Source organism: Trachinotus anak, unplaced genomic scaffold (assembly GCF_046630095.1).
Source record: "Trachinotus anak isolate AG129_WGS33_773 ecotype Australia unplaced genomic scaffold, CSIRO_AGI_Tana_v1 ptg000010l, whole genome shotgun sequence".
Taxonomy (NCBI): Eukaryota; Metazoa; Chordata; class Actinopteri; order Carangiformes; family Carangidae; genus Trachinotus; species Trachinotus anak.
In genome coordinates this window covers 13,440,087-13,465,582 of record NW_027273861.1, presented here as the reverse complement: position 1 = coordinate 13,465,582, position 25,496 = coordinate 13,440,087, and the positions used below count along the sequence as shown (strand labels likewise).

At 42.2% G+C, this 25,496-nt stretch overlaps 1 protein-coding gene across 2 annotated transcripts in view; it reads left to right on the top strand.

The window, feature by feature from the left end:
- Positions 1 to 16,725: 16,725 nt before the first annotated feature.
- Positions 16,726 to 25,496, top strand: part of tle2b (TLE family member 2, transcriptional corepressor b) — a 75,315-nt gene continuing 66,544 nt past the window's right edge. For both annotated transcript variants that reach the window (XM_071487715.1, XM_071487714.1), the window contains exon 1: positions 16,726 to 17,667. In XM_071487715.1, the coding sequence (XP_071343816.1) occupies positions 17,644 to 17,667 (24 nt within the window). In that variant the 5' untranslated portion in view covers positions 16,726 to 17,643. The remainder of the gene's footprint in view (positions 17,668 to 25,496) is intronic.

Sequence of the window (25,496 nt, the reverse complement as noted above, 5' to 3'; positions counted from 1 at the left end):
ATACTTCCACTCCACTACATTTATTTTACGGCTTTAGTTACAAGTTACTTTTAACATGATTTTACACACTTGGCAATATACAGTAACAAGCTTTTGAAATAGAACTGTAGAGTTGTTAACAGCTTCACCAAACAGTGATTTTTTTTTCCCCTCTAAAAGTATCACTTGGTTACATTTATAAATAATAAATGTTCAAATGATCCAACACATTTGTACAATTAGTGATCAGTACTACGACGTAGTCATGAGGAGGCCATGATGGTCGGCTCTTCACTTGCCTTTATGTGTAAGGCTGTTGGGAACAGCTATGAACACTTTATCTTTAAAGACATGGATGATGTATTGTATAGATTGTATGGTTCATTTCAAGCATGGTGAACCCTTAGACAGTGTAACCATCTCTTCATTTGAAGCGCTGAGACCCTTGCAGCCGCTCGCCATACTGGTGCCCAAAAACAGGAGGCAGAACAGGAGGCTGAAAAAGGCTCTCAGAGCTGAAAATCCAAGACATATTAGCTGTTAATGATGACGGTTAGCAGTACAGTTAGCAGCCAGTCAGTTTGTGTGTATTACACAATATCTCTACTCTGCAATGTTGTGACAAAGTACGACAAACATTTAGCAGATGCAGGCAGATAGAACAATAATGCAGCAATGTGGATGCTTGTGGCCTGAATGCTCAGTCTTGCCAGTGAAATCATTGGGGCCTTAATAGAACCAAATGCTTCCTAGAGAGTTCAATAAGCAAATATGTCCTGAAAACAAATCCAATTCTGAGTGTAACGAGTAAGAGATTTGAAAAATATTACTTTCTAACATAATTCAGTTTAGGGAGCTGAAATTAATTTCATTCAGTTGAGTGTGGGATTCAGAGCTTCGCGGAATGTGTTTATGAATCTGATGGGTGGACGGATGGGGCTCGGTGAGTCAGTGTGTCGATGGTGAGTGTATAGCGTTCTGAGTCAATGTCTGGTGACAGCTTGGGAACAGTCAGCCAGCCAGCTCCAGTCCCAAGGGACGCTGAGACTAGGTCACACACACACACACACACACACACACACACACACGTACACACACAAACAAACACACACACACATAGAGCACAGACTGGCTTGATGCTCACTCAATGTCACTTTGACATTTACTCTCCCAGGGAATGCTGCTGTCACTGAGGACGATGTGTCATAAAATGGAGGCAAATTCTTACAGAGTTACTCAGTAGTATTTCCATACAGTCATGTGTGATATGTAACATTTACACAATGTTTATCCTAACAAGATACTTAAAGGGTCATTTCACCCAGAAACAAGTAGGTCATTTTTCATTTGTGTGCTCTTTGTTTGAGGATGATTTCCAGTCTGAAAGAAAAATCCCAGAGTTTATGTCTCTTTTAAGATCTGTTAATAGTTTCCCCTTTCAAAGTGATGGATGTGGAACATATTACACAACCATTTTTAGTCGCACGTCCCGTGTCTGCTGCCAGAAACTCATCCGGCTAGGGACACAGCGTCACTTTCTATCAAAGTCACACACACACAAAAACCCCACACATATTATATAAGATATTTAGCACATTAACACAACTCTCACCCTTTTCTGTCTCATATGTGTCTTAAACACGCGCTCTTTTGCATTCAGACCCCTCCCATACAATTTATATGATGCAGACACGCCCAGAAGGTCACACACACATGCATACACACTTGACACACACATACATACACACGCACACACAGTCTCCCTGGCTGACCATGATGTCCCAGCTTCCTGCCAGATGGTGTCATTTGGCCAGGCAAGGTTGCTCTGCTCCATTTGTCTGCAAAAATGTCTATCCTACCAAGTTATTTTCAGGGTAACCTCACCCAAATTATTCAAAAAAAAGAGACTTCCCACAAGTGGTGCCTAACCATACCGATATGTTTGGTTTTGCTGAAAGTTTGAGGTATCTACCACTGGCTCTGTGGCTGAATTGTGTTTGTGATGCTGAAAGCTTTGGGAACATTACATTTGAAAAACGAAACAGGAACATTCTACAAACAATGCCACTGTCACTGTGGTTAGTCCACAGACCTCAGTGTTGATGGTTAGCTGGAAACATTTCACCCACGGATGGATTTCAACTGGTCAGTGCTTAAGACTGAATGCAAAGTTCATTGTTTCCTTTCAGTTCCCTGCGACACTTTGACTCCTGCACTTCCCTTCCCCATCAGTCTTTCCTGTCTGCATCCCTCACCTCTGTCTACCTCATTCTCCCTCTGATATTCATGTTCCTTTCACTTCATATCTGTCAGCTCCTGATGATACCATTTCCTTCGTTCATTTTACCCTGTCACAGATACAGTTGCCACAGAGAACAGGAATGTCGGAGCTGAGGTGCGTGTGTGAGGAAAACTGTGGGCAGATTAAACTCTCTCTCTCTCTCTCTCTCTCTTTCTTTCTGTGTGTGTGTGTGTGTGTGTGTGTGTGTGTGTGTGTGTGTGTGTGTGTGTTTAGTCTCCAATCAGGAAAGGGTTAATATTGGGATGGGGTGTTAAGCCCAGGTGGAAAGCTTTTAGTTTCTCATCTTAATTGGCATGACATGACCCAGGAAATGTGCCAAGGTGTGTGTGTGTGTGTGTGTGTTCATATGTGTAGTGTAATGTGCGTACCTGTCTGTGCATAGACTGGTGTGTGAACATTTGCCTGCAGTGACACAGCAGACATGCAGTTTGTGTTCCTGTCTGCATGTTTGTGCTGCTACTTCTATGGTGTGTTCATTTCTATATAAAGTGCATTTATTTGAGTGCATAAAGGTATGATCATTCACACAAACAGACACACTGCATATGTGTCTGTGCACAGACATGCATGACAGGGCATGTCAAGGCTGTAGGCGCCACAAAGTAGAAACAACATCCAATGTCTTTATCTTTACCTCCATTAAGGTCAAAGCTGAGCAACAGCAGGAAAGCGTGAACATTTCTGCACGTAAAGCAAATGTTGAGGGAACGTTACACGTGAGTAAGACCTTCAGAACTGGCTGAAGGTTGAAACATGCTTCCTCACAGAGATGCAAAATCCACTTTAAGAGTCAAATTCAACTTTCAAGATGCTTTAGATATAAGGGGTTATTTTTTTCTCCTTTTAAAAGATATCTCCCGTTTATTTCAACCTGGTGTATTTCCCATACACTGTAGGTCTATGAGTCATGCTAACTTTGCTTTTACCACTTCCATTGTAGAGATTCAGGGAAACGAGGATTCGTGCAGAACAGCACATATTGGAGCAAGCTGTGCAAGCCTCCTACAGCTTTTTCAAGGTAATGATTTTTACACAAACCATTTCAAACTTTTACTCTAAATCTGAAAAATGCAGAGAGTAGCTGCCTGGAGCATCAGTTATGGCCACATTTATGGGAAATACTCCAGGTTGAAATAAAGCACGGCTTTGAGATGAGGCGCAGCGGCTTGGTTAAAGCCTGATTCTTGATTAGTGTATAATGCCCTTCTCACCCAAACACTTGAGGATGGTCAGCTCATTCAAGACCATGTGGATTCTGGCGATTGGGTCACAAACTGTGAATTGGGCCTTTAACCCAGCAAGGATTTGGTGGTGTGGGACACTGAGCCCTGAGCTGCTGTCTTAAGTTACATCCATTCTTTGACAACAAAGAGAACAGAGAGAGAAAAAATGACACAATCACCAGGGGAATTTATTTCAGAACGGCACCAAACAAGTGAATAAGAATTTGAGCCCAAGATAAAACATTACCATAAAACTGCCTTTTTATATATTCATTACACAAAGAAAACATCCTGCTGATCTGTGCACTGAGAACCAAGTTAAACCAAGATAAAGAAGTCAAGAGGACAGACAAATAGATCCAAAGCAAATAACTTTACATTGACTTCTATAAGGTACCACTGAGCCTCATTGCCATAAACGACTCTAAACACACAGAGCTGCAGAGGCTGACTAAAAAAAGTAGAAATAAAGAAGAAATTGGAGCTGTAATGAAAACTCAGGCTCATATTCAGCTCTGTGTGAGGCTTTGGGTCTGTCATGCCAGTTGCTGCCAGTTTCCATTACCTAGTGTAGAGTCCGAACCCGCTCTAACTGGGCTTGGAGTGCTCTGTTTGCTCAAATGGTCTTGGCACACGAACGTGTAGTACACTTGACTCAACACACACTGTGTCAAGGGAGCAGCCGTAGACTAATGTGTGTAATGGGGAGTTAGAATCACTTTGTTGATACACAAAGGAAAGCATGTATGCCTTTCTCCCAGCTTCGTTCTTCTTCTTCACTGACTCTCTAACTTTTACATACATATGAATACAAGCAACACACATGGGGGAAAAAAAGTGTTGCTGCTGTAAACAATGAAATGTCATGAGGAACTGCTCAAAATCACTGAGCTTCTGCATTATGCAAGAAAAGCATCTCTGACTTCCTTTTCCTTTCCTTCCTATTTCTGTCCCTTCCTCTGTACCTCCTCTGTTTGTTTGCTGACTTTTAGCCATGCTAGTGACACGACTCTGTCCACAACTTTGGTCCAGACCAAACTATCTCAGCAACTACTGCATGGATTGCCATGAAATTCAGTACAGACGATTCTAGTAGCCAGATGATGAAGAAGGGAAATCTCTTAACAACATTTGAATGGATTACCAGAAAGTTTGCTTTGCACATTCATGAAATATAATCACTTTGGTGCATACCTGACTTTTTTAAATTGTCCAATATTTTGACCAAATACCTGCAAAATTGACATTCCTGTCAGCCTCAGCTGTATTTTGTGTCCTAAGTCCTGGTTATTAAATGTTAGGTTATTTCTTATTTCTGCAACTGTCATGATACAACACACATACCAGTTCCTTGAGTTTTGTTTGTTTACCCCCTAAATGCACATGTAGAAGGTCACTGAAAACACTTATTGATTTTTTATACTGCAAGGTATCAGCTTTATCTCCACCAGCTTAATATTTTGGGAACTTCATGATGCATAGTCCTTAATAACAACTTGGTATCAGCATCATGCTAGTGTGTTTGGCTCCCTTGCGTCCTGAAACACTCAATAGGTCCAGTCTTGGTATATACTGAGGGAAAAAAACACTTGAACATCCTGGCACTAGTTGAATAAGTCAGTGTATTTATAGTTGTTGGAAATGTACATAACTAACAAATTATTCTTGTGGAAATGTTGTGAAATATTGACTTGACAGTTACATGTATCTAGCAACTATGTGAGACATAGAAGTTCCCGAGAGGCTGAGGAGAGCGTCTCAGCTCAAAAAAAGAAAACAGAGAGAGAAAGTCAAAATAACAAAAAGATGTTTCATTTCTCAATTCTGTATCAGTGCTTCTCTGCATCAAACTCTGTCTTTGATTCTATATCTTTCAACACAGATGCACACACACACACACACACACACACACACACACACACACACACACACACACACAATACACAATATACACTGGATCTCTGAGTTCTGTGTGTGTCGGTGTGTGTGTGTGTGTGTGCGTGTGTCGGTTTGTGTGTGTGTGTGTCGTGTTTGCCTGCTCTGTAAGGCCAGTTGAACAACAAGATATCCCCCAGGAATCTCCAAACATGGCATCATGAATTTTTCAACACTGACATCTACCATCTGCACCTTGGCCAGCACACACACACACACACATCAACACATCAATCCAGCATTCCTTACACGCATACATGCATCTGCTCTCTTTCAGTCCATCTCACCTCTCTTTCTTCCTCTCTGTGTGTTTTTGAACACTCTGCATCTGGTCGCAAGAACCCCTGCCAGTACATTTTACACTTACATAATGCATTCTACTGTCAAAATATTTAAAAAGAGAGGCAGACAGAGAGAGGAGGAGGGAAACACAGAAAAAGAAAAGATAAAGTGAGGGATAGAGGGAGAACACAATATTGATATTCCCGTTTGATTAGTAATATTGATAAAGCAACAAACCATTTTCCCTATATTGATTTCAAGAAAAACCTGAGAGTCGGCTGAAGACTGAGAACAAGACAAGTCCAGGGAAAGCATTTGATATGCAGGACGTATAGATGCAACATGCAGAGATGAAAAACAAAACACAGCAACTCTTTGCTGCGCTGCTGCTGCTGGATAAATGACCAGCTGTCACAAAGTAAAGAGCTGAATGGATTTATTGTGGAAATGATCAAGAAAAGAAAAACACAGGGGCATAAATTAAGTAGCACATGAGGTCTCACACACTCACACACATACACACATATAGTGTGGTTGTCCGACTGAAAGTATTAGCTCAGTGGGGTTCTGTTTTATGTTGTTGGCTTTGAAAACACAGCCCTATTAATGAATGAAAAAAAAAAAAAAGTAGTTTGAAGGGATTCACGCACGTGCATGTTTGTGCTTGAGTGCATGTGACATGACAAAGAAGCAAGACGTAAATATTGTTATATTCAGAAGGAGAGAGAGAGAAGGAGAGAGAGATGATGACGATGGAAGAGGGGGAGGTATTTTATTCGCTGCAGTCTGCCTCAGTCCCAATTAGTCACACAATTGGCTTGTGCCAAACAGGCTGATTACAGCACAGTCTACAGTCTACTACAGCCTGGAGGGACAGCACACACACACACACGCACACATACAACCAATGTATAAACATGAAATTATACACACTTACAGACATACATACTGTACATGCACACACTTAGTAGCTGCTCCTAGAATAGCACATATTTTCAGATACACACCCACACACCAACCTTCGTCGTCTGTCCTGATAACCTGCACATGAAGCTGGTTATCAACTGGCTCAGTTAACTCTAGGTTTTCCTGTCCAGCTACAAGTGCGTTCATGTGAAAGAGATGGAGTTGTTAATTACTAGCAACATTGTCAGAACCATGAATAAAGTAATTAATATGATATGAGAAGTAACGCTGATGCCTGTCGGTAAATTTTGTTATGGCAAGACACAAAAGTGATATTCAGCAAGGCAAAGTGTAAACAATATAAGCACATATCTAGAATAAAAAAGTAACTGGAAATAATTTCTAATTATTAAAGCCAGATCAAAGATATATTGTAAAAAAAAGTGCATGAATTATCATAAAGTTTCTTAGTGAATCTTTTTGCTCTTTTGTCTGATGATGAACAAAGTATTATGAACATACGATGCAGATTTAAAAAAAAAAATGTTAAACTGTTTCTACTACCAGAGCAGAGAGGAGAGAAAGAGAAAACAAGAAGTACAGTAGTTCCTGTCTGATGAGCTCAGTCTGACTGAAATGTTCATTTATAATCATGGGAAATATGAATTTAACAGCGTGAGGATCATTGTTCTAATCAGAGACATGAGAGATTTTAGTTTTATACTTATCGTCACCGAGTCTCCTCATATTAATCTGACCTGAAGAGATGAAGAGCATAAAACCATCATCACTGTCAGGAATCCTGTCAGATTAAATAATCTCTGTTTGATTAAAATGAAGCTATAATAGTTATTATGTATCTACTTAGTGTGATAAACTCTCCAGTGTTTTTTAGAAGCTCTGGTTTAAAACAGAGAGTGGACACATGCAAGGTCTGGAACAGCAAAACAACTCCACTGATTTATAAATAATATCCACTGCTTGTTAGTATCTATCACTTAATTGTAAACTCTTTTGTTCCTGTTGGTATCCTGTAAGAATGATGACTTAGTTTTTCCAGTGATCTGATTGGTCAGTAGTTGGGCTGAGCCTCTGAAGTTAACCCACTCCAGAGCAGGTTAGGAGTTCATCTTAAGTTACCATGGTGATTTACCCTGGTGGGAAGTGAACAACCAGGGTAAACCTGAAGTTACCTGGATAACCTCAAGTCCTGCTTTGTAGTACAGACCTCAGATGCTCCTCATATGGCATATGCGCATACATGATTCATAAACACACAAACGCACACACACACAATATAGTTCACACACAAATACTTATAATATACTCATGTTTACATACACATACACTAAATCCTCACTTACTTACGTGCTTGCCCACATTTATGCAAAAAGCACACAACTGTGCACAGGCAAACACACAAATACAATATATTTATAACTTACACAAGAAGAAAAGAAAGGCCCTATGTGCAAGATCATGGCCTCACATAGCCAATAGAAAACAGCTCAAATATAAATGGTACAGACATACACTTACTCATATGAAGTAGATAGAAATGGCACTAGGATAAATTGATTCATAGACTGGTGCAGGGAGATACGTGTTCGAAACATGAACTTTTTCTTATCTCTCTCTCTCTCTGTCTCTTTCACGTATGTCAAAAAAAGACAGTGACCGATGCTGACTTCATCATGCTTGGTTGGACACCTGGCTCATTTCCTTACAATCTGATCTCATTTACAGTAATATTGTAACACATTTTCACTTATTTTTGATCTTTTCTCCAGCACATTGGATATGAAATCAAACATGACTGTCTTGGTCAGTCAAGTCCAAGCCAAAAGTCTGCACGACAGCCTTGTAGTTTCCTTTTTAAATCCAATGCACCTGAATACAGAGCCAGCACAGAAATACAGTATGTCGCTGCACACACACACACACACACACACACACACACACACACACACACACACACAGTTGACACGGTTCTTTCCTGCAGCCAGGAGCAGGAAATAAGTTGGATGGAGCTAATTATGGCACAAAGTGTTACTGCACATGTCCCACTCATACAGACCTGCTAGACGCACAGCCAGGAAGTCACATTGATCTTGCAAAAACATACACAGTCACACCCAGACACGTCAATGCATGTAGAAGCAAACACACACACACACACACACACACACACACACGTATCCAAATACAGTTTAGCTAAATGTTTGCACCACAAGGTCAGGAGATCACATGTGTTTGCTGGTGTTCAGGGACCTGTAACACACTGCAGGTACATACACATGGCAGTTTTATTCATCCCGTGTGTGTGTGTGTGTGTGTTTGTGTCTGTCTGGATGTGTGTGTGTGCAGTTATTATTCTCTGTTTGTGTGTATTTGTGTTTGCTGATGTGTGAATAGGCCTCTATTTATCCAGTCAAACCAGCGCAGAGTTTATCCAGAGTCCCACATCATAGGGATCTGGTTTCTCCCTCTGCTGGTTTCTCCCTCTGCTGTTTCCTAGTACTGCGTGGATTAGTCAGTGCAGATCTGCTGATCATTTACAACTGTGTGTGTGTGTGCGTGGATGTGTGTGTGTGTGTGTGTGTGTGTGTGTGTTTCAGAGAGAGAGGAGGTCGGTCGGTGATGGAGTTCTGTTCTCATCATAATCACAGAACAGAACAGAACCAAGTAAAAGACAACAATAGAACAGAATATTTTGACAAATACGTTTTAAGTCAAGGACCACTTACTAGCTTTTTCCCACCATCTCACAGTCTTCCTCAGTGATGTGTGATGAGAATGGCCTTCGACTTTGCTTTGGACCCCTTCACAATCGATCAGAGATGAAAACTGATCCATCACCATAACAGCTGAGCAAAGATGTGAGATGTGGTTGAAAGCTACAGAAAAAGCTAGTAAATGGACCTCGACGTAAGATTTTTTTGTCAAACTATTTCCAAAGTCAAGTATGAATTTTCACACTCAGTGGAACAGAACACAACAGAACAGTGCAGGAGAAAAAAGGACTGAATTCATCATTTTTACCATAAAACACAGGAAAAGTTAATTGGCCTGATAGAATTGAAAATTCAAACACAACACCATATGATAAAATATAATGACATAAAATGTACGTTTTATCCTGCTGATTTAACTCTACTACACAAAAATCCTAAATAGATACACCTTTGAAGTTTCCGAGGAAGTTTCCTGGTTGATTCGCTCATTAATCTTCTATTGGTCTTTTCAAATTAGCAAAGAGGGCAGTTTCAGTGTGCAGGCATTAAAGGCTTGATTGATTTTAATAATGGAAAAACAACAATGGTAAATGTCAGGTTTTGCGGTGTCAGTGGAGTTTTGCAGTCAAAGAGCAACTGATTGTTTCCAGACAACAATCATTGATAAACCTACTGCACAAGAAGCAGTTTCTCCATCAACAGAGGACTAGGTAACACAGCCATGTATGCGGTTTGAGCACAGAGAACAACTCACTGCTTCTCAGGTCAAAAACTTTGGCTCACTATCAACATCATCAAGGGCCACTCAAAATCACTACGTGCAGAAGATCCACTTCTTGTGCGATAGGTTGAGGAGGAGCAGGCATATAGAAAATACCAATTACTGCACTAATGTGTGCGGTGAACATCACAGTCTGAGATGATCTCGCTGTTGATGTTTCTTCTAACGAGCAGATGCAGTCAGGACCTCTTTCCCCACCATGCATATTGCATTCCACCGCCATTTGTTCATAAATATGACAGTATCCCCCCTGAGAGAAAAATGCATGTTCCCCGTCTGTAAAGCTTTACGTCAGCCTTCACAAGTAGAGACAAGACAGTAAGTACAATGGGAGTCAGCGGGTTTTTATTTTTACTCCGCAGCAGCAGTGTTATAAAATGTGGTCTGTGAAGGGTGCTATCATGGCAAAGCATGTTGGGACACACCAAATGTCACATTATCACTCTGAGATGCATGCAACAAGGAAAGAACTCGTTACATATAGAAAACCTGAGAAAGATGGGCGTTGCATATAATATGTGCGCAATTTGTATTTGCATATTTGAATCTATGTCGAAAGAAAGAAAGAAAGAAATATCAAAATCTGAATCTGACTGCATTATTTCAAAGTGTGAAGCCCAGGCTGCAGGTTGAATGTCACAATTGACTTCTTGTTTCCCTGTAGGTTAAGATTTATTTTCCTCCATATGTCTCATTATTTTAATTTTGGCATGTCAAGGCCGCCCATTTCCTTATTTTGATTTTTCAGTGTTTGAAGCAGAATAAAGAAAACTGGCACAAAAAAAGTCTTTAATTTCGACCCAGACTTCATTTACAAGTGAGGTGTTTACCCACTGTGTGTGTGAGTGTGTGTGTGTGTGTGTGTGTGTGAGAGAGAGAGAGAGAGAGAGAGAGAGAGAGAGAGAGAGTATGTGTGTGCGCAGTAAAAATAGCGGGATTGAAATTAACGGTGGAATTTACTGAGCATTTATGTACCGTGACTGACAGCGTGCGTGCGTGCGTGTGCACATGCGTGTGCAGAATAATTGGGACTTCAATGCCCACAATCCCCACAGACTCCTCAGCTCCCCTCCGCCCCCTCTCCGCCGCCGCCCACACCCATTCAGCGGCCGGGTCGGCTCGCAATTGGCCTGATTGCCTCCTGACATCACGGTCCAACGTGGGGTCCCTTGACGAGGATTGGCCAGAACGAGTAATCCCTTTGTCCAATCAGAACGCAGAGAGGGCCCTCAGACGGGGAAGAGTTTTTAAGGTGGAACGGAAGAGTTGAGGGTGTGTTTCTCTACAGGCTGGATTGAGACGTGTAAGCATGAAACTTGAGTTTCACTCGCCTTCAGAGCTTGTTGTTGATGTAAAGAGCACCACACACGCCTAGTTACCTAACTGACAGGTGACCTGGTCTCGATGTAAGTTACATCCTCTCCAAGGACCGTTATTTCTGGGTGTAAGGTTCAACTGATGTGAAAATGCTGCAGCTTTGTTTGCCTAATGCCTTTATCACTTGTGTTTTTGTTATTCTTCCGTCTACTGCTGTGTTTTTATAGTGAGTTTTTTTGCTGAGTTTGGTCAACCACAAAAATTGACACAACTATCATAACGTTTGGTGAAACAGGGGTTGACAATTTTCATTTAAGAAAAACTCCAATCATTAGACCTATAGAGTCCAATTGTTAACTCTTTTTTATTACTCTACAGTATCTTGAGACAGAATTGAACAGCCTCACGGTGAAGAAATTGAAGCTCTTACTGCAATAAAAATAGCCATTTTAATGCATTCTTAAACTAATATTACAGTCCTGGTTTTTCTAGACAATAACCTAAAGAGCTGCGGCCATTTAACCTACATGTTACATGACCCGACCAGTTGTATAAGGTTATACGTGTTCATATCTGTCTGTCCTTTATAAAACTGCTATTGAAGGCGTAGTGAAGTTTCTTGAGCCTACTGGAAGTGTGCTATCAGCCCTTTGTATTCCTCTGTGTTTTGGATGCTGACCACCACTCTGTGGGTGCTGACTCTCCTCTGTGGATCCCCTCAGCTTGCATCCTTGCATTTCATCATGTTTTGCCAAGGCAGAGGTCAGTCAAATGTAGTATAAGCCACATTTTGTTTCCCGGTTTTCAGTATCTCTTAAAAAGAGGTTAAAACCGACAAATATTTCTTGGCCGATTTTATTCTTAGAAAATATTCGCATTGAATCCAAACTTACTTTGATTCCTGTGTTACTGTTTTGTTGTTGGAGCCTATGAAGCCCTCAAGTTTTCACTATACTGTTTCCAACCCCAGACAGCTTAAATAATGTATGCCTTAAGCTTTACCACTGAAGTGTGTCTCGTTTGACGTCCTCAAACTAAACCGGTGGTGACGAAGCAGCCAGTGTTGTGCAGCGCGGTGGCTTCACCTTGTTGCTGTTGTATGAAAATGAAATGAAAACATATTTGAATGGCCAGGTAATGTGGCTGTGAACATATTATACCCTGAAGTGATGAAGGTGGGTGGTATTCTTACTGTCAGCTTGGGCTGGAGCGACCTGACAAATCTGCTAACCACATACTGTGTTACTGTGGAAACATGCTATAGATCAAGGCAGTATTATGAGTGCTAGTGGTAAATAGCACTGCAAGCTATGAATGTATGCCATTTCTGAGCTGCGCTGATGTCTGTGTCTGTCTGTGTGTGTTTGCACACCTGCCCAACTGTCTCTCTGAAACCCAGTGTGAGGAGTTGGGGGAATAATTACCTGTATAATCCATTCTAGACAATTAGATAATGCTGATTAGTACAACGGGCTACATGGGGAATGGTGGTGTTGTGGGTGGGATTTGTGGGGGTTTCTACCATTATATGACAGTGTGTGTCTGTGTGAAAGACAACGCTGAAAGAGAGGTTTTGACCGGAGACAGGTGGGAAGAAGAGCAAGACGGAAGAGGACAGAGACGAGAGGGAAAGTATACAGAAATCCTTCAGAGTGTCAAAAATGGAGAAGATTCATATTCTGGAAATCTTTCCCACTCCTGGTCTGTGAAGATGTCCTTCCACAGTCGGAAGACAGGCAGGTCGGGTAACTTAGAAACTCTAAATTGCTTGTAGACGTAAAGGTGCTCTGGTGACCTGTTCAGGGTCTGCCTCTCCACCAGTTTGTGCTGGGGCGAGCTCCAGCCCTGTGAGACCCTGAAAAGGATAAACTGTTTGAATATGAATGATTTGGATGAATATTTACCGGGTGGAAGTTTTAGCCAGGTGGTGGTACTGTATTTGCAAGCGTTTTGGCAGCTGTTGGTCTCTGACTCCATACCTGATATCAAAGCGGCTGCAAGGCTCAAGTTATGGAGGATTCACAGTGGGAGATGACACGAGGTTCAAACCCTGAAAATAATGCTGGCCAATGAGAGCTCCTGTTACTGCCCTGTAGGTTATTCATTACCTCTGCCAAGGAGGTTATGTTTGACATCGTATCTCTTCTTTGGTTGTTTGTTTGTTTGCTTGTTTGTCAGCAGGATGATGCAAAAAGAAAAATTTGCACCAGATTTGGTGGAGGGATGGGGCATGGTGCCAGTTACAGAGTCGGATCCAGGATTTTTATTTTTATTTTTTTATCACTGCATTTTTGCCAGTTTCTCAGGAAATAATTTATGAATCTTGATGTGAAAAGTCAGACACATTTATGCTTTTGACATGTGGGTTTGTACAGTTTGGTGAGGATCCAGTTAAGAATGTGGATCTGACAGACATGTGTAGGATTGTATGGCCTTGGCGGAGATGTGCGCTCTACCGAGCGCCATTCTAGTGCATTTATTTATTCATTTTTCAGTGTAGTGTATAGACTGCATCTCTTTCAAAGCTGTCTTTAAAGGGACACTAAATAACTTTTGAAAAACTAAAAGGCTTTAGGTGGCAATCATAGGATAATGGTAGATTTACTTTTTCTTTTCCAGGTGTCATTTGCTTTCTAGACACTGTCATAAGGTGACTTGAATAATAGTGAGTGGAATGGGATCATAAGCAGGAACATGTCCCCTAGTGAGGCACATGGTGTATACTTCTTGTTTTACTGTGGTGATAAAACCACTGATGTGTATCTGTGACATGTCAAAAGTAGTGTGTAGTGTGAGAGTAGATATTCATAAAGTCATAAAGTCAACAAACTGACTCTATAACATGTTTTACACAGCAATATGTTTTAAAAGTTTGCTAACATCAGCACCATATGCTGCAGGTCATACCAGACCAAATGAGCCTGTAGTGTCAAAACATCAGAGTGTATTTAATTGAATAAGATTATGTTTTATGATTTAGGAATTACATTTTTCACTTGCGAGAGAATGAAGGTGCCCAATACTTCTTTTAAAAGTAATAGTAGTTGTCTTGCTTTAAATTAAATAGAGCCTTCTTTAAGTTAGAGTATATAAGATAATAAAAATAGAATAACAAAATTGAAAGTATAAGCCACTATTTTATAACCTGTTTTATTTTTTGTTATTGTTTAATATGAATTTATTTACAAATGTTTTTTAATCTTAATTAAATAACTAATTAATAGATTATTTTAAAAAAAATCAACACTTATCCTTTTTCATGCGCCTCCACACACAAATGAATGTGTAGTTTTATAGAAATTGACTCTTTAATCCTGGTCGCTGGTTTAGATCACCTGTTTAGTATCACTGATCTGATGCTGATAAGATAAGCCTCTTATCACTGTTATCACAACCTAAAAATATAAAAAATAAGTCTTTTTTCCTGTAAATGTCCACTACATGTCCACCATATGTTGAAGATCTGCCCCTCTTATGTGCGAACTCGATGAAGCAAAAAATTACTCATCCACAGCCTACTTCTCGAATATCCAGATAAATGTTTACACACATAGTTTCTTACTCTAAATGGCACAATGATTACTCACCATCAGATTAGATATTTGGAAGGAATGCTAAAATTAGTCATAGAGCACATTCAAAGAAACTTAGCGTTTTAACTTAGAGTTTTAATGGAGGTTAATACAAGACAGCATTAGGTTTCCCCAAAAGGATCCACGGTGCTTGGTAATAGACTGCATTGGATAATAGGATGTCTGTATGTGACCTTAATTGAGACTTTGGAGCTGCCCTCTGGCTAACCCGCTTGTTATCAAATGCAGTTTCTGTCTTACTGGAAACCCTCCACGGATGCCAAGACTGACTGTGTCCGATTCTACAGTGTCGGATTAATGGCTGTTTGATCAAGTTCAAAGGCGGAGCTGCCCTGGATAAACTCATTATAGACAGCGCCAAAAGACGGCTGGGCCAGACTGGTGTACTGTACATAGAAAGGCCGTAAATACCAGGTCTTAGTTGGTCCTGGTCCATTCTGGGCAGTCCTGTAAATAACATGTGCACTGGAGCCAGCAGTCAAAAGTAGGCAGGCAGACATTTTTATCTTGCTGTAGTGGGAATATTTGTGGGGTGTTACAGTGGTAATCCTCCACATACTCGACATATTGATTTTGATGACATCTTTGGCTGTGAGTGGACGTTGCTGTGGTGTTTCTGCACTGCAGTTCTGTCAGATTTCACATCACAGTATGTGGCTCCCACTGTGCACTGCATTTCTGTTGATAAAGTTTATGTAGGTTCAGTTGATTAAAAAAAAAAAAATTCCAAATAAGGCACCGTTATTGTTAAGAAAAAAGTGAAATGAGGGGGTTTTTTTTCCCCCACAAAAGATCACCTACGTACAGATGATATAACCAGCACTGACAGGATACAACGTTAAATGAACATTGTCATATCATCTAGAAATAGATAGAAGCAAGAAAAACAATGTACACTTATCCTGTCTGTATCACCTCTGCATGTTTTTTCAGTAATTCCATTAATGCTAAAAAGAATTAAAAAGGTGTCACGATTTTTGCTCTCCTGTTATATTTTCTGTAGACTCTCACCTGCTTAACCCAGAGTGAGGAGTACTTGTGTGTTGCTCTTCTCATGATACTACATTAGAGAGGAGTGAGGAGTGGACGTACAGTATACAGTTTGACATGATGCTGCATTCACACTTGACAGACATCTGGATGCAATGCTTCTTCAACCACTTCCTGAGGAGCTTTGGCAGTCAGATCAGTAGCATCCTTCACGGCAACCTGAGTGTGTTTACACCTGGATTTATATATGATTAAGCATGATTGGATAGCTATCCAATCATGCAAGACGCATTTTAATGCAAAGTGTAAACTGGGTAATAAACTTATCAGTCTAAATAACTATCGTGTGTGTGTGTGTGTGTGTGTGTGTGTGTGTGTGTGTGTGTGTGTGTGTGTGTGTGTGTGTGTGTGTGTGTGTTGCATGAAGTTGTGTTTGAGTGTTTGTGTGTGTGAGAATCATGATTCATATCAGTTTGAGCCTAAGTCTTTGTGCATGACTGATTGCTTTCTCTGTCTGACCACAACTGAAAACGGATCCATCTCTCACTCTTTGCCTCTCTCTCTCCTCCCTCTGCCTCTCTCTCCCTCTCTCTGTGACTGGGTGTCTCTATCTACTCAGTTCCACCTTAAGAGGAGCTTTAGCAGCCTGTCATGTTTGTGTTGAAGCCAACAGGCACAATATATTACAGTCTAGGGCTTGCTGCTGAAAAGCCCGCTGGATCCTCCACTGACCTGCTGTTCTTTCCTGCTTTCCTCTCGCGTTTTTTTCCACATTTAGATTAAAAACAAAGCTCTCTCTCTCTCTCTCTCTCTCTCCCTCTCTCTCCCTTCTCCCCTCCCTCCTTCATCATCTTCTTCTTCTCCTTCTTCTGCTTCTTCTTTTCTGCGGCAGCAGTCAACGTAGAGGCTTCAGTGTGTCATAGAGAGGGCGAAGAGGAGGAAGAAGCACAGAAGAAGACTATCAGAGTGTGTGTTTATGTTTGTGTGATTCGCCATTGGACGGCCGGGTGAAGGGGCACGAGGAGAAGAGTAGGAGGAGGAGGAGAAGAGGAGGGGAGCCTGCCTGGATGAAATTCTCTGTGTCATGTCAGTGCGTGTGGACCTTGACTGATCACAGGGTGAGGAAAAGGGGGAGAGACAGTGAGAGGGAGACGAAGAGGAAACGGAGACAGCGGAGGAGAAACTGAGACTTTTGTTTCACTGGGAAAAGAAGAACAAGAAGCAGCAGCAGCAGGAGGAGGAGGAGGAGGAGGAGAAGGGGGTAAAGTCTGGCGCTCCGTTTTATCATGACATTGTTGGATAAACGAACCAAGGGATTGAGCGCTCTTCAGTTGTGTGTCAACAGGAATTCGCCTTAGAAGACAGAGAGAGGGAGAAAGAGAAAATAAGGAGAGAGACTGTGGAAGAGTAAAGACTGCTGTGTTCAGCCCAGCTCAGGAGCAGAGAGGGACTGGACTTACTGAGTGTGCGAGAGCGTGTGTGTTTGGGGGTTTGTGTGTGTGTGTGTGTGGCTGTGTAACCGGTGGAGGGCAGAGGAGTGGAGGGCCAGGGGACTAACCTGGCCATCAAACGGACTGGCAGCCTCTCCTCTCCTGGGATCATGTACCCTCAGGGCAGGCATCCGGTAAGTACCTCCTTATGTCTCTTTCCCCTCTCTGTCTTACTCTTTTTCTGCCTGTCTGTCCATCTCTCTGTCTGTCTCCTGTGTCCATTCTCTGTCGCTTTTTATGTCTCAGATTTGCCTTGTCACTTTTATCTACCTCTGTCCTCTTTTTGTTCTCTGTCTCTTCATACTTCTCTGCGTCTCTTGTCTTGTGTCTTTCCTCTCTTTACTTCCTCTTGGTCTCTCCTCATGTGTCTCTGCTCTTTGGTCCATGTTTAAGTCTCTCCCCCATGTCTTTGTCAGCCTGTCCCTGTTTTCCCTCTCTCTTGTTTAGTTATAGGGACTGTACTGTAACATGAGGAGTGAGACATGAGGGGAGGGCTGCTGGTGGTGGTGTTTGGGCTAAGAGATTCCCTGTTATGTGTACACACACACACACACACACACACACACACACACACACACACACACACACACACACACAACCAGGTGCCTTTGAAATCCTGTTGATGGTTAGCTTTGTAGGTGGCATATAACTGAATCTGCACTTCTCAGCTTGTGTGTGTACATTTGTGTATGTGTGTATGTATTTGTGTCCATTAGCGTCCGGTTGTCTCTGTGTGTCTCAATATGTTCAGGACTGTTTGTGTGTGTGTGTGGCAGCATGTGTGTGAGAATAGATGTGCCTGTGTGTGTGTGTGTGTGTGTGTGTGTGTGTGTGTGTGTGTGTGTGTGTGTGCGCGCACACATGCGTGTGTGTAGGTGTGCTAAAGAGTCTGACCGACTGTCAGCTGCCCATTTGCTCATTTCTGTTGCTAATGAAATGCTTGCTCACACACACTATTATACACACATACACACACACACTGACCGTTTAATTGAGAGTTAAATTCCACTTAATTCATTTCCATTACCACTAAGAAAGGTTGTGAGTGCACAAGTACTTCCCCTTTAATACCTCCTTAAACTCCCTCCCTCCTTCAGTTTCACCTTTCATCAGCGATGAGAATTTGCTGTTAATTTACCTGCCTGGGTAAAATAAAGGTTGAAGAATAAAAAGGATGAACGACAACTTAGGCTCAGTCTGGCTTGGGCCGTTCGTTTCACAGGGGCCCGGTCCGGTTGCTATAATCACATTTGGTTTTCAGTCTCTTTGTATCTGCTACAAATGGGTCAGTGGCCACTTTGCCTCACAGTCAGCCAGCCAACCAGCCAGCCAACTAGCCAGCAAGCCAGCCAGCTAGCTATCACACAGAATTATGAATGACATTTTCACAAGAGGAAGGCATGAGGAATCAATTATATGTACAGAGAGAATGCTAATAAGCCAGCCGCTGGAGGAGAGACGCTGAGAGAAACAAGAGAGAAGTGAAAAACAAAGGGAGAAAGTGAAAGATGTAAGAGTCGAGAGAGAAAAAAGAGAGAGAGAAAGAATTCTTTAAAAAGGCTCTGCCGGGGGTGGAAAGAGAAATGAAAATGAATGAGAGATGCAAAGGACGAACAGAGTGTGAACATTCCTCTGTTCTCTCCTTTAGAGGCGTATCAGAGAGTTTCCTGCTGTGATGCTCTGCGTTTGTGATAAAGTTCAATCCCAGATTGAGCCAACTCCAACCGATCGATAGCCTCTCTCCCTCCTTCTGTCTCCCTTCTGTTTTTCTCCATCTCTGTCTTTTGTCTCTCTCTCCTTCTTTCTCTGCAGCCCTCCTCTGCCAGTGGATATTTATTTCTGGTGCTGCTATGAAATGTGATCTGTGGAGAGGTGTGAGGGTGCAAAGAACAGTTGTGTGTGTGTGTGTGTGTGTGTGTGTGTGTGTGTGTGTGTGTGTGTGTGTGTGTGTGTGTGTGTGTGTGTGTGTGTGTGTGTGTACGCGCACATCTGTGTGTTGACTGCATGTGTTTGTGGTTACCGAGTCTGTGTCTGTGCCTGTGTGTACATTTTAACGTACAAACACGTGCATGTGCAAGTGTGTGTTGGTCCCCATAAATTCAGATCAGGGTTAGTCATAAAAGATGCATTTCATCTGATTTATTTTTCAGCCTATCTGCATCTCCCACCACAGCGGGAGTACACATTTCCTTTGCCCCTTTTCATTGTTGAAGAAGTTTAATTACCCAAATTTAAGATGAATGGTTCTAGAAGGCATTTGTCATTTAGATTTTTTATTTTGGTTGTTTTTACACTGCAAATGTCATGTACTTCACGTTATTACTAACTATTTTCCAGTGCAAAAGTTGTCATACAGCTGCTAATCTTCAAATGTGAGATGCCAGATCGTTCTCCACTTGCTACTGCATTACCACAAAGGCATAGCAGAACTTACTGTGACATGATCTAAAACCAGAGGCTACTTTTTGAATTTGGAAGGTCAACATAAAAGTGCATTGTTTGTGCTGGTCAGCCGTCGTGTAACATTTTTAGTTAGTGCTTGCAAATTGTTTGGTGGTACTTGGTGAACACATGACTACACGTCACGTTACTTGGGTAACTTCCCAGTAAACAGGTTTGACCCTGTTAACTCAGTAGGCTTGATGAGTCCTTGCTTGTGCCAGTCAAACATCATGGTCTACTTTCTGTAAGCCGCAGACGCCCAGAGCTGCCTTAAAAGCCACTCGTTTTAACTCCCGCTGGAGGTGGAAAGGACACTGTCTGCAGTATAAATAGATAAAATGTACATCCAAGGCTCAAGCAGCGTTATTTTTTTTATCAGAGAAGAAGTCAGACTTTGTTCTCCTCGCTCGCTGACAGGAAAGGGTTAAAACCGAGGGCTGATTTGCCAGGCGAGTGGAGCTGTAATTGGTTCCACTGGATTTTTGTGGCAAGCGTTATCAGAACTGTGTGAATATATGTGTGCATGTGTGTTAAGATTTGTGTGGGGTGTGTTTTTTTGTTTAATGTGTGTATTTACTCTGTGTGTGTGTGTGTGTGTGTGTATGCAAGATTTCTTTTTATTATCCTTGTCCCTTTAGTGCTTCATGAGTGCATACATTTTTGTATGAACAGTGCGTGTTGCCTTGTTTGTTGTGTTAGGTGTGTGTAAATGTGTGTGCGCATGCACGTACATATTCTTCTTACTTAAGTGTTTGTGTAGTTTTTTTTGTGTGCATTTGCTCTTAAGTGTTGAGTGTCTTGTGTGTACGTATATGTATGTAGTGGTGTGTGTGTGTGCACCATGTATGTGTCTGTGTTTGTCCTTGTGTTCCTGTAAAAGTGCTTGTGCGTGCAGCTGTGCAGCAAGCGTGTGTGCTTGGATCTGGGAGAAGAAGGGGGAAGGAGAGCGGTGGCAGTTTGTGTGTGTGCTTGCATATGTGTGCACTGTGTGCCAACAACAATAACAATAAATAATGTCCCAGTCCGACCTCGACTGTTGCTGTGAATGTACAAGCCCTTGATTGGCTGCCACACCCCAGAGAGAGAGAGAGAGAGAGAGAGAGAGAGAGAGAGAGAGAGAGAGGATATACTGTGTGCTTTCATGGTTAAGAAAGATGTCGATAACTGTTACCAGGATTCTGGTATTTTACATCAAGTGCAAACACCCTCACAAACCAGCGCACCTCTTCTTCCACATGCAGGTTTCTGTTCTACTCTTTGCACATTTACTTAAAGCTGCAGAATCCAGGAAGGTTTGACTCTGTGTACACTTAGAGCTGTCACTCTGTGTGTGTGTGTGTGTGTGTGTGTGTGTGTGTGTACTCAACAAACTTTTCCCCAGCTCTAAGAGTTGTGGTGGCTGTAGGCTAAAGGACGAAGATCAGACAGAGTTTATTCAGAGAGAAAGAAAAAGAGAGAAAGAGTGAGTGCAACAATTTAAAATTTGAAATCAATACCTGATCACATCTGTTCTGATCATTAATATTATGCTGTCTGAAGAGAAAAAGAAATGCCAAAGGAACAAGGGTTCCTGTTTGCGTGGTGCAGTTTAAGAAAATGTTGGAAAATCATTGCAACCAAAATGTATAATCATCTGTGTGCGTGCATGCAGAGGGCTTCCTTCTCCTTCGGCCATGAGGATGGTAACACTTTATTTTTATGGCCAAGTAAACAAACTAATACCAAATATGTGGCCGCAGAAATCACATATGCTCGATTAATGAGAGCAGAGCCACTGTAAGAGTGTGTGTGTGTGTTTCTTAAAGCTGGATTTTTGATGTGTTTGTGTCTTAATGTGCATGAGATGGAATTTGTGAGTTAATTTTTATAGTTGCAGTGGCAGGACACGCCTGAGTACTTAAACTTTATGTATGTGCTTGCTGATGTGTATCAAGAGTTTTTTGGACATGCAACTGTGTGCTATTTGCTTTTGCTCCAAGTGGACCTGTTTTTTTTGGCATCCAGCTGTGTCGGACAGTTTGTTTTTCCCCCAACATTCATAGCTATAATGAAAGCCATGTACGGCAAACAGCACAGTGGATTGCTGTCACCTCCTGCAGATGACATTCTCCCCTCCTTTTCTTTGTCCTCCTCGTGTTTACATTTAATTTCATCCTGCATTTCAAAGGCAAACCCATCAAATGGCAAAAAGTTAAGTAACAACAATATATCTGCAGTGAGACGACCCACACAACAAGCAAAAAATCATACAAGCCAGAAACTTCTACTCAGACATCAGCAGCCAACCAGATTAAGTCTGCTCTCTGATTAAAAAAAACAGGCCGTTTTCGATCCCCAAATCCTGTGTTCTGTGTTCTTTTCTTTGTCATTAAAAGAAATGATCAGAGCGAGGCTTGGATGGAGTCCAGAGACTCTTTTGGCTGCCAATCTTTCCCTGATTTGTAATCCACCGCTGGCTTAGTGGCTGACTGGTGAGCTGCAGCATTAACTGAGTAGCTCTCTGACTGACTGACTGACTTGACTTTTGTTTTGCAGGCTGGTTGGGTAGCAGGATGACTGACTGTTGCTTGTTAATTGAGTTTCAAACTGAATGACTGACTGGCTAGCTGCCAGGGTGACTTAGTGTTCACAGGTTCTCAGCACAATGAGAGGGCCACTAACTGTAAATGAACTTCTATTGTTGAGCAGCTGACAGGGTGGTGCTCTCTAAGTTATCAAGACCTTTGAGTTGTCTGCCAAAATAAGGGGTGACAAAATGCAGGCAAAACTGCATATGACAAATAGACAAAGGAAAAATTTAGGGTTTTAAGTTGGATTTCAGTTTTTCCCTGCTGCCTGTTTCAGTCTTTCTTTGTAAACCCATGAAGTGTGGCTTATAGTCACTGCTGCTCATGTACACATGCGGGCACTGACACTCTTCTGCCACACTTGGTATTTCTCATGTATTCATATGACTTTTGCCTAAATATTTCACCAGCCGATTATTATTTCATGTGCTATCTGAGTGTGTCTCTGCTTGTCTCAGACACACACAGGATAAAGGAAGAACAAAGGAGGTCAGAAGGAGAAGTAAAGAACGAAAGGAGAGAAAAAGGGGGGAGGAATGACACAGAGGAACAAGGAAAAGAGAAACACGAAAGGGAAAATGTTTTGTTTGTGGGTGTTTTTGTCTGAATGAACACATCCATGCATAGGCATGCCTGCTAATGCCGTGTGAACGCTCATGTGTTGGTAGAAAGTGTGCCAGGGGCTAAACGGATAGACAGAGAAGACAAACAGACAGATAGAATCATTTCTTTCCCGATCACTCCCAGACATGCATCTGTTTCACAGTTGTCACTCTCATGCAGCCGCTGCCACTGGTGGAAGAACAGGCAGCTGCTTGAACAGAGGACTTCCATGTGATTCAGAGACAGACAGACAGCCAAAGAGACTGAAAGTAAGACAGAATAGATAGAACCAGACCGAGCTAATATTCAGACAGAAAGTAAAAAACACGATGAGATCCAGTAAGGGTACCTTTTTAAATGTGATACTTGAACGTAATTTCAAATAATCTCGATACAATAAATATTCTATTCCTCATGCTGCTTATTGTGGCTGATATTGATATAGTGTCATTTTATTAAACATGCTGGCAAGTTATCACTTCATTTTTACTGCTAGTTAATCAGGTCTGACAGTCCGACTCATGACAGACAGACTGACAGGCCGGGTCAACCCACAGACAGACAGACAGACACTGACAGACAGGTGATGGTTACAGCCACTGGGTCCCACCTCTGTCCTGTTATGTGATACAGTAAAATAGGCTTCACCCCCCACCCCCCACCTCCCTCCCTCCCCCACATATAATCCTTCCTAATTCTCTGCTTGCCCGTGCCAGCTCCTCCAAATTGTGATTGACTGCTGTCCCACATGGTGTATACGTGTGCGTGTGTATGTGTGTGTGTTTGTGCACAAGTGGCCCTTCCCTCTCTTCCTCCCCCCACCCTTCCTCCTCCACCTCCACCTCCTAGATTAACCGGATCAGTTTTGGGTTTCAGGATCCCCTATGCTGACTACACACACACACACACACACACACACACACACACACACACACACACACACACAAACACATGAAAACACAGGAGGCAGTAGGCTGTTTTTGGCCCTTCATGACGTGCTGTTGGACCCCTAACAGTCTGGGCTGCCATCTGTCACAATACAGGAGAGACCAAACACACACACACACACTCCAACAACAAACGTTTGTTCTGATGTACATATAGCCTGATGTGCTGATGACTCCATCTTTGTAAACATTGCAGAGGGATGAACATTTATCCCCTTATAACTTATAGTTCAGTTTTACTCAAGACACCAAGTCTCTTATTACCGCTAATGAGCATGAACTCATTTGATACCAGCTTTCCATACTAGTCTCTTTGTCCTGACAGGCAGACCTCAGCATGGGCTGGGAATGTTTCTCCTTTTGCTGGAGGACCTTATAACTCAAATTCTTTTTTTTTTTTTTTTTTTTTAATATTTTTCATTTCCTTTTTGCTCATAAGAAGTTTTATTGCTCCAGGGTCCACGAATCTCATTCAAAAAGGTGAAACTGCCAAATTAAAAGAAAAGGCATTCTGGAGATTTGTCCGACAGGCGAAAGAAAGAAATTCAGATCTGTCTCATCAGCACGCTACAGAGGACGCCATTGCCATGTTGACACCACCGGCTGTCACTTGCAGATCTCTTGTATAATCCTGATCTGTGACTGTGGGCTTTGTTATATGACTTAGTGCTGCTGATGTAACCTGCCAGCAGCACTTTGTTTGTGTGCATTCGCATGAGTATGTGTCTGTGTTCATGATAGCAGATGGTGGGAGCTGTGTTGCCACAGACCAATGGACAGTGCACAGGGTAGAGCAGCTAGGCTGTGTTGACTACAGCAAAGACAGCATGACTCTCTCTCTTCATCTTCGTCCCATCCCCTCGGTGTCAGGCGGATGAATGGTTGGCTATCTCTCTCAGTCAGCAGCCACGCCGCTCTTTCATCATCTGCCTCTCTGCTCGTTCTTTCATTCCTCTGTAAGAATGTCAGGCTAGTCTATACCTCCCTCCATCCTTCAGACCATCCCTCTCTCTGTCTGTCAGATGAGTATCTATCTCTCTTCTGCCTTTTTAATTTGTCAAGCCATCCCTCCATCCTTACTCACCCTCCCACTGGGGGTTTGTGTGTTCGGCGTGTGTGCTTTAAGTGTGAATCTGCATGTTCAGTAGTGAGCGTTTGTTTGTTTGTGTGCTTTCCAAAGCGCTCATGGTTACGTGGGTGTGTGTGTGTATCTCCCTGAGCCAGATCGCTATCTATCCCTCACCCCCCCCTCATCCCCCACCTCCCCTCCCCTACTGAGTGTGTGTGTGGTGTGAATCAAGGTCAGTGGGGATCTGTTGGCAGACACCCCCCATCTATCCCACCCTCCCCCTCCACCTCTCCCCTCCACACACACAAACACACACCCAGAGGGTTTGTGTGTTG